At 36.4% G+C, this 10,528-nt stretch overlaps 1 protein-coding gene across 1 annotated transcript; it reads right to left on the minus strand.

The window, feature by feature from the left end:
- Window positions 1–2,312: 2,312 nt before the first annotated feature.
- On the minus strand, window positions 2,313–9,877 carry LOC131943696 (uncharacterized). Its single transcript, XM_059303910.1, has 7 exons — window positions 9,743–9,877; window positions 8,987–9,148; window positions 6,602–6,712; window positions 5,832–5,958; window positions 5,404–5,699; window positions 4,602–4,821; window positions 2,313–3,767 (listed from the first exon to the last, which is right to left on the minus strand). Exons 2-7 carry the CDS (start codon window positions 9,137–9,139, stop codon window positions 2,389–2,391), a joined length of 2,286 nt encoding a protein of 761 aa, XP_059159893.1. The 5' UTR covers window positions 9,140–9,148; window positions 9,743–9,877; the 3' UTR covers window positions 2,313–2,388.
- Between the last annotated feature and the right edge of the window lie 651 nt (window positions 9,878–10,528).

Here is a 10,528-nt window from a genome sequence, read left to right on the forward strand (position 1 = left end):
TTTATGACCCTGTTAATTAAAAATATAATAATTGTTTCCCAATCTTACAACCTCTCTACCAAAACGTTTATACCCGTCATCATATTGTATTTGGCATCATTAGAAAGTTGGGTTTCTCATGTATTTGATAATACTTATCACGAAAAATATGAATTTTGGTGATTTTTTAATGAATATATCCCTTTAAGCAAAAAAAAAAAATTAGGCTTTAACTCGTAATTGAGCAATATCAAAACAAAGACAGCAAACACAAAGCTAACGCAGGCAGCACAAAGCTATCAGGATATATATCCCACCATTAAAAGTTAACAGAAAAACAGACTAAAATAGCATACATATGTTCAGGCAAATTGAACAAGAGGAATAATTTTTCACAATTATGTTTAAAAATTGGTGTTTGTGGTTCCCAATGTACATATTTTATCCTTCATCCGAATTTCTTCTTTCGTAAACAGTAATTTTCCTTCAATACAAGTTATGCTAGATATGCCTGTTGAGTTCAACTTCATCTTACTTGGATTGACCTTTGAACTATTGGCAAGGTAGCAGGTTGTTTGATTGTAGAACTTTTTCTCCTGGATGAGCAGCTGTCCAAGGCTAATGATACTCACCTGCCCGGGAAGTCTAACCTCGGGTATTGTGGATTTAGAAAACATCCGCTCATTTGCGCGGGGGGTCTTACCTCGGGTATTGTGGATTTAGAAAACATAGGCTCACCTGCCCGGGGGGTCTAACCTCGGGACTTGTGGATTTAGAAAACATACGCTCACCTGCCCGGGGGATCTTACCTCGGGTATTGTGGATTTAGAAAACATACGCTCACCTGCCCGGGGGGTCTAACCTCGGGACTTGTGGATTTAGAAAACATAACACTCACCTGGCCGACCAAGCCGAACTTCCATAATCGATCGGGAGAAAGTTACCTTTTGTAACGTTCTAACCACTTATTGCAGATAATTATTAGATTAATTGGATAAGATTTAAATACCTAAGTTTATAATTTATTTAAGGCATACTTAAGCCCATCAAACGCTCAATAAAAATGCAGCTTTTTTTTTACCTCATCAATTTCTTGTAACCAATATTTTGTATAACCTTAACTTATTTTTTTTAAAGAACCAACATATAAGCACATTAATTTGCAATAAAAATAAAATGTCAGCCATATAACTAACAACCAATAACATATTATGTTGTTGAAGCTTTCGTCAGCGTCAGTGTAATACAAGTTTCATACATTGGCACGTCAACTAAGCTTATATTTTTATGCTGTGTTGGTTTTGGATAAACCATACGGGGATCAAGTGGTAAATCCAATTCACATATTTTGCGGGCTCTATTCAGAAAGCTTGAATCGAACCATTCACCGGCTAAAGCGGCCCGACTTGTTATACAATAACAGCCCGTTTTTTAAATCATGCCGCTTCGCTCTACGCTAGACACTTTATACTCGTTCCATTGTTGATAACAATCAGATCCGTTAGATCGTAGGGTCCCAATTTTTTTCGAGTGGTGACCCCATTTTATAAAAGTTAAGTGACCTGTGAATCCTATGCATATTTAATGTTTCGTTTGGTTTAGTCAACAAGTAAGCGACCCCCGAAAACCATTCACGACCCCAATTGGAGACTTGGGCTATTGATTTGGTACCCGCGGTTTGGATGATATTTAATCACGGTAGTACAATACTAACTCATTAACGTGTCTGAGTGTTATGTTCTATGAACATAGAGCTGTATAAACTATGTTAGCCCATGGTAAACAGTAGGAAGACGTCTATGTAGATTACAACATCATGTTAACAGTTTCGTTAGAACAGAGTGTTAGTCTTGTATGGTGGGGAGGTTGGTGTGGGGGGGGGGGGGGGGGCTGCACGAATACCTGACACATTTATGTACGCCGGGTGGCTATGCAGCGATGCAAACATCACCTACCGATGTACACTCAAGTGTCTGCTATCTTTGCAGCATATGTGAAAGCTATATTTACAAATATGAAAAAAGTGCTGAATTTTAAAAACGTATGTTTTTTTTTCTAACAAACTCATTTTAGAATAGCCAAACGATATACAATGATCACATACATTAAAATTGCTAATAATACTGTTTTTATATAGGACCTAATCTAATTGCTGTCAGCCTCAGACGTAAAGCAGGAGGCTACACCATACCACGTTTGGCGAGCAGTATATCTAAAACGTATATGTTGTAGTGCAATACTTCCGATGTATCAAAATAATTAATTTCTTATATATTAAGGCGTTGTAAACATTTGTTAAAAACATCGCGACGATTTACTATGATATAAATGAACATAATTTTAATACTTGTTTTAATATTAATGCACTCTACAATAAAAATAATAAAGTCAGTACCCTATGTATTCATTTTAGATTATAAATACTACAAACCAGAATATAAATACGTTATAATATTTTAGCACGGTATTTATCTGTTGTTCCATTCCGGATTTCGCACTAGTATTGCCTAACTGAATCTTCGCATTGTTTATAAACACTTCCGGTATTTTATCCGAAAACCTCAATAGCAACAGGAGGGCAGAATCCAAAGCCTCAGTTTCGTTTGTAACCATGGTAACATCACTCAGACCAGCTGTCCATGTGGTGTGGAACGAGGAGAGTTTTCTCGCTGGCGGGTTGTCCACGATCACGTGGGGGATTCTCAACAGCGTGCTGAGGATGTGGCCGTGCAGGCGGTCAGTGATGACCACTCGACCCCTCTGGAGAAAGACCAGCCCGCTGTGCGCGATGTTGAAAGCTGTCTCCATGTCTGACTCCCCCTTATTAGACAACCACTTCCACCAATCAGCTACGTGGATCGTCACGTTACCAAGGCTACGCTGAAAACTTTTGATATAATGTTTCGCTTCATCGTCTTGCCTTCGCAGCCACAGGATATCAAACGCAGGAGCGAATGTTCTCTTAACGACTCCTATTCCAAATGCCATATCCGGTGCTAGGATAATTTGAACACCTTTAAAATAAGATTTCGCTAGCCCGTACGATTGTTTATCTCTTATGAGCATGGTTAGATTTGTAACGTTGGAGTATATTTTCTGACAGCGTAGTATGTCTTCTTTAAAGTGGTAGTAAACAGATTGTGAAAACACAACCATCCTAAATTTTGAGAACCTTTGGATAACTGAACGCCGAATTAAATCAACAGCTGGATACATTGCGATATTTCCTCCTCCTTGCATAAATATAACTAACTTATGTGGCGGATACATATTGCTTATGTTTACGGCTTTGTCCAGATTGTTGTCGGTACATTCAAAAGTTGAGCAGTAATAAATTATTGTTTTGTTGAGTTTTTTCAACAAAAAAACTTCGCCAGCAGAAATGGCCGGATCGCCCTTGTTCTCGTATACTGCGATCTCCATCAACATCACGTGATCAGCCCCTCTAGTCAGCTCAGACAGGATGTTCATCAGCACGCGCTGGGCCTCGCTCACGATGTCCTCGTGTTTCGTTAGGCGACTCGCCAGTAGGTTCGTCTCGTACGGGTGCTCGGTCAGGTTCCACGACAGGAACTCTGGTAGAGTGATCTCCCTTTGATGCTGGTCTGAGGTAACATGGGAGGTAACGTTGTAGTCCACAAGACGACTTGGTGTTTCTAGAGTCGTCACATCCGGCCAGACGGGAATTTTCTTGACACTTGGCGTCCCAGCAGTTTTTTCATTGTTTACTATTGCGATGATCAATATGGCGATTGACCACATAGAAAACAATACGAGTTTTCTCGGTTCTGGAAATAAAATGGCAGCGTTTTTGATTAATTGTCATTTACTAGTATTCATTCTTAAATTATATAAGACATGAAATAAAAAAAAATATTGCAAACAATTTACAAAGCCATTTTTCCTTACTTCAGTTTTAGCGCACAACCAATAATATATTGATGACAGTTGACACTTATCTGGATCAATGAAATATAATAGGCTAAGTTTAACCTACCTAACTTGATTTACGGCTTGGGTGGGCCTAGCCGTCTTCTACCTTACCCGACACAATTGTAAAGGTCTACTTTATCAAACATTATCTATTATTTAACATGTGTAACCATTCAATGATGTATAGAAAATACTTTGTTATTACGTTTCATAAAATGTACTATTATAGATATGAGCGGATGTATCTCGATATCTACTACTACATAGTATATAGTGTATTAAAACTACAGTTAAAATAAGATATTCTAGAAACTAAACACCATTTTTCATTTAGTGTTCTTTCAGGTTTTTCTTTCTCCGCGGAGGGAGTACTTAAAAATGTTGGGGTGGGTTGGCGGACTAAATTTACCGGAGGACACACTGGTAAAAGTATATTACATTTTATATTATCTCTACAAATTATATTTTGTTGGGAGGGTGGGGGTGCGGCAAACCTGCTTTCTCTCTCCCCTCCCCCCCCCCCTCATCCCCACAGAGATGCCTGAAGCTTACTCTGATTACTTTATCGAGTTTTTCAGCCATTCTTCAGAGGCTGTGTAGGAAAGACCCTTGGAAATATAACTGCCTCCCCCCCCCCCCCACCAAATAAAACAATCATGCAAGAAACAGAGGATTGTATTGTCAAGTACCTGACGAATCTGCTGTTGTGTGGCCCTCAGCATCTTGTTCTGGTGGAGCCCTGTGTTTACTGTCCTCACGGAAACACGCCAGGAGTCCAACTGTACAGACTACCAGACCCAGTCCATTCATGGCACCAGCCTGACGCTGGCCTGTGGCGTACATGAAGAGCACGATCAGAAGTCTCTTGGCGATGTTGGCGACTGAGTGACTCACAGTGTCAGACATTCTCTGTCAAGTAGTTGTTTGTATCATCACAGTCATTACATTTCATGCAAGTAGTAGTTTATATCATCACAGTTATTATATTTTTTGAAAGTAGTATTGTTTATCATCACAGTTATAACATTTCATAATGTAGTAGTTTGTATGATCACAGTTATTACATTTTATTAAAATAGTATTTTGGACCATCACAGTTATTACATTTTATTTAAGTAGCAGTGTGTATCAGTTATTACATTCCATGTATGGGTATAATCACATTTATTACATTTCATGAAACTATTAGTTTGTATCATTACAGTTACTACATGTCACATTGTTTCTTATGAAATGTTGATATTTTAGTAATAAAAAAACTATAAATCGAATGTTAAAATAAGAGGCGACATTTGGTGAGAACTCTTGCAGACTTAAAACATGTTTGGTTCAACCATGACTTGAATTATAAATGGGTTTTTTTTCGAAAAGAATAATTGATCAAACATTCCTAAATACGGATATTAAAACAAACTACTACTTTAAAAATTAGGTTTTGTGTAAAATTATTAAAATAACAGGGGCACATGTAATACTGCAGACAGTATCTACCTTGAGTATTTCTGTTGAGACGCTTGTGTAGGTAACATGGCAAGCAGCTGATCCAAGGACTAGGAATATAAGATTTGCTCGAAGGTTCGAGAAAACGTTGAACACAGATAAACCTGCCAACAGGCAAACACCAGCCACACTTGCTAGTGTGGTGATTTGTGGGGGGCATTTTGAGTGTTTTAGCTTAATCTTCGTGTTATGGCGCTTTAGCTGGGTGTTTCGAACCGCCAGGAATATGTTAGACAAAAAAGCGAAAATAATTCCAGTCAAGTCTCCTGATCTTGCCATTAGAATACCTGGGGTAAAAGTAATGTATTTATTTTTTAATGCTTGAAGTCTCGACACATGTATTATTATAGACATAATTTTTTTTTTTAATATTGATACATTGCTATTTCAGGATTATCATTATTTTAATATTCCCCTACCGGTAAAAAGAAAAGCTCCTATAAAAATGACAGGTATGCTAATAAGTTTTTGTGTAGATATCTGTGAGCGACTAACAACAAGCATCACTACTGGTTCCAGCATCTTGATGGTAAACGTCGACGATGCCTGCCCGGGGGGGGGGGGGGAGAGTAGAAATTTTTTGTTTCGACAGAATGAGAAACATGTATACAAATATTAAAGTCTTGAAATATAATTGTATCGCTCTAAAACAGGCAATTAACCAGTCGATACCTTGCTTTGGTCTATTCTCTACTCACAAAAAAATAAGAAACACTACTGTTGCTTCTTTCAGTCTTTATATAAATATCCTCTTCAGTAATGGATGGACACACACTTTTACTCGTAGACAGAGTGCAACAACCTATAGTTAGTGATCATGCGCTTATCCTCCCCCCTGTTACGTCCGGGATTAGTTCAACTCAGAAAATAATCTTCAGTACTTTATATGGTCTCAATTCTCCACATTACACAGTAGCCCTCGCCCTAACTGCTGCAATCATTCCCTTCAGCTTTTATACCGCATTCGATCTTGGGATAACAATACATAAACACACCGGTGTTAACTATACTCTAGGGTAAATTCAACTCACACACGCACTCTCCCCTAGTTCTACAATATTCTAGCCTATTTCTGTCTAACCTACAACTGACCAGTAACACCCCCCCCCCCATAGATGTCGTTTGCCTTGACTTTCCTTATTTGACGTGTCCTATGTATTAAAACCCCCAAGTTTATGATGCTACTTACCTGTGTAGCGGCCATTGATAAGTTTGTCATCAAGGTGGACAGAATATGTGACCCCAGGATCAACCAATGACCCGAAACTTGAATTTTCATGGCCGCCACAAACGCAGAACTCTAAACGATACAGTAACATTAGAACGTAGGGTTGAAATGGCATACATTCACAACAATAATATAAGCAGCATTTTACTGGAAAAAAAAAGCTAAAACGGTTTACCTAATTAGGAGATGTTGCGAGAATGTATGACTTTGCTCTGTCGTAGACGTACACAAATCCTATCCTTTTTTTTTAATATCTAAAAAAAATGTATCACTTTTAGATGTTCTTGTGCGATTATTACGGAACGGATTTTGTTTTGATTCTTAGTGTAAATTTGCATCAACTAAATTTTGTTTTAAAGTAGTTTTTTCTCCTTTTAAAGTATATTAAGTAAATTTGCTGATAACCGCAAGTTCTAGCTCTATTTCAAGTTAGAAATAAAACCATTTCTTTAAATGTTGTGTCCGTAAAAAGACAACGGTTCAAAATTATAACAATGTTTTTGTAAAGGCTTAATGCAGCATGGACTTCAACAGGTGAATAATTCTATACCCAGTCTCGTTAATTTCTATTGACTCTATGCCCATCAATGGCAGTCGACTCTAAACCAAAGCTATCCCGTACAAGCAAATCAAATTGTAAAGCAACCGTCACATTTTAAATCAACAGCATCAAATACACAAACGTGCAATAGCCCAGTATTCACTCTCTGGTCTTAAGTGGGTCTTTACCCTACGTAAAAACGCCCTCATGTAGAAAGTTAACGGATATATTAGCGCTACAGTTTCAATGGCATAGATTCATGCAGCACCAAATTATCGACGCTTGTCACGGCTCGGTGGTTACCTTCGAGTGTCTTGAGGCCTCCCCCCCCCCCACCCCTTCCTCATTTGTTGTGTACAGTTGATAAATCGTACATGTTCAAAGTTTCCCAGCAAGTCAGAAAAATATACGGATAAACCGGGTTGTGTTATAGATCGTGTCACGTGACCAACGGACAACATGGATTATTAAAAGACAAAAGAATAAGTTAATTTCAATAGTATAGCATTGTCAATAGAATACAGACTCACCTGTATGCTATAAAGTTAATTAAATTGTGAGTTTTGGTAGTTTTTATATCCTTACTTCATTTTAATATGAGGATATGCTCCTTTCAAAATCACCAAATTCCTGGTTTTTTGTCATGATTGGTTTATTGCACTTTTGGATACTTAGTCCATTTTTTGTATTAAGAAAATAATAGACTAAATGAAAATAATATGTTGTTTTAAAAATACAATTTTTATTTTTATGACCCTATTAATAAAAAAATCATTTTTTCTTAATCTTTCAAGCTCTCTATACAGTTTTTATATCCGTTATCATATTGTATATGGCACAATTGGAAAGCCTCATTTCGCATGTATTTGATAAGCGTATTTTCAATCATCTATCATCTCAGAAACAAAAGCTTACAATCGGCTTTACAAATTACACAGATATGGTATTTTCGTGACCTAAATTTTCTTACTTTTTGCTGTTTTTCTCAGTTCGCATTTTTTAACTCTAAAAAGTCTACCACTTTTTTATTTATTAAAAAATGCCCACTACATTTTCAGTAATTTTTCTTCATGCAAAAATGAAACTTTTGTTATGAGGGAATTGTGATTGCTTTCATAGAAAAAACGTTTATGGTAAACAATATGCAAATTTTGAAACTTTTGAATTCTAAAAAGGGTACGATTTTTCCGACCTTGTAAAACTCTGACCAGTAAATATATCAAAAGGTTTACGTGACAAAAGTTTTAAAATATAATGAAATTCATGCCGTTTAATTTGATGGCTATAAGTACATAAATAAAAAGCCATAGCGTTTTTAAAAAGACCGAAAACTTTAAAATGGCGGAGGTTTTTTGGGGTTTCCGTGATTACCAAAATTGTTTTCAACACTTTTTTTGCTGTTTAATTCTTACTTTCATGTGCCAAACATGAAAAAAGTGTTCAAAAAGCCTTAGATCTTAAATTCCAAAACAAAAGGAAAACAAACAAAAAACAAGACAACAGTGCAACATATGTGCGTGCTAAAATTTTTGAGTAAAATATTGATTGAACTGATGTGATAAATAAACGGGTTTTTCGTAAGTCGTTTCACGGGTACAAATTAGTTGGAGTATGTTTCAATTGTGACCAATAGTTACAGATGAAAAAAAAATTAACAAATTCATATTCTTTAACTGGAGTCAAGCTTACACGAAAAAAATTTGTTACACATTTTAATAAATCCTAAACAGATGTATTGGAACTGCGAAAACACATGTTTGTAAAAAATAAATCCCCACTACATCCCCACCCAAAACGAGACTCACCTGAACAATTGTCAGACACACAGCAAACGTCCACCCAGCGGCCTCCATCAACTGACTGTTTTGTATAAACATTTTCCCACAGTAGTGTGACGTGAATGACGTCAATGTCCACACCAGAAACCAAAACAGCCAGAACAACATTTTCTTGTACATGGCCTCGACCTGAAACGTAAAAGTAGACCCTGTTTTTTTTCATGCAACTTTATATCATAAATTTAACTTTGAAAGACAGTTTTAAATATTTAGTTTTATAACCGAAGTTTTGTGAGCGATTGGTAATTATTGCGACAATTTTCTTTTTGGCTTTAAAAATATTATACTAAGCCAATCGTTTTCAAAACTTCCGTTTTAAAACTAAATATTCATAAGTTTAGAAATAAAACGTTTTATGATTTTAAAAAAAAATTAACTTTTTGTTCATCAGATCGAATCACAAAACACACGAATATGTTTGACAACTCCATCTTTACACCAAAAATTTTAAAAAAAAAAGATGCAGATCTAATTATAGTGGATACAAAACGTGAGAAATTGAGTCTGTGTATTAAAATCCGATTTCCTGTTAACTGCAAATTGTGTTTTAGATCTACTTGTATCAGTTGGCCACTTTGTACAATAGTAATATTTTTACTATAATGTAACACACTCACACACACATGCACACACACACATAAACAATTATTTTAATAATTATAATTGTTCACTAAACGATCAAAACGATTGCAATAAAAAATAAGTTTGAAAACATTTACTTACGATCTCTAAAACGTGTATAAACTAATTAGTTTAGTATTTACGGAATGTATGTAGCATATCTATAACTGCAGATCCAGCGCGATATCAATACGCGACCTAGCAGACTAATTCCCTCTAAGCCTGCATAGATTTGCGTCTCTTTTGATACGATTCCTGCACACGTCAAATCTGGAACCACAGAGCTTGAATGGATTTTAAATACGTGTTAATTTGAAAAGATTATAAAGACTGAATAATTAAATCAATAGTATAACTAGTCTACGGTCGGGTAAAATTCGACACATTAGTAGAGTGACCTCCTTGGTGTACGTGTGTGTCTGTGTTTGTCAGTGGTTCTTCCAAGGGGTGTGGGGGGTGGATCTGAGGTACTTGAAACTTTTGGGGTAGGAAGGGGGCGATGAACTCTGGTAAACGTATATATTTCCTATATAAAGTATCTTTATATTATGGAGTGAGGGAGGATAGATTCTATATACTTAATCCTAATCAAATAGCAAATATTGAAATGAAAATTGATGTGGCTCTTTCAAAACTGGGTACATTTGTAAACTGTAACTATCGGCTCAAAAGGTTGCCGACCAACTGCCTTATAATGTTTCTATCTGTTTTGAAGATTTTAGGGAATCTCTGTTGAAACTACCTCCGTAATGTGATGTCATATAGTTAGTCATCAGAATGGTGTTTATTCTATGGCCTATATAGTACTGTGCTAATGGGGGGTATAGCGGTTCTATTCTAACTCTGTCCAAATGTTTTAGTCTGAAAGCATTGCTAGGGTTTAGTCTA

Source organism: Physella acuta, unplaced genomic scaffold (assembly GCF_028476545.2).
Source record: "Physella acuta isolate Inbredline_101_S28 unplaced genomic scaffold, ASM2847654v3 ptg000464l, whole genome shotgun sequence".
Taxonomy (NCBI): Eukaryota; Metazoa; Mollusca; class Gastropoda; family Physidae; genus Physella; species Physella acuta.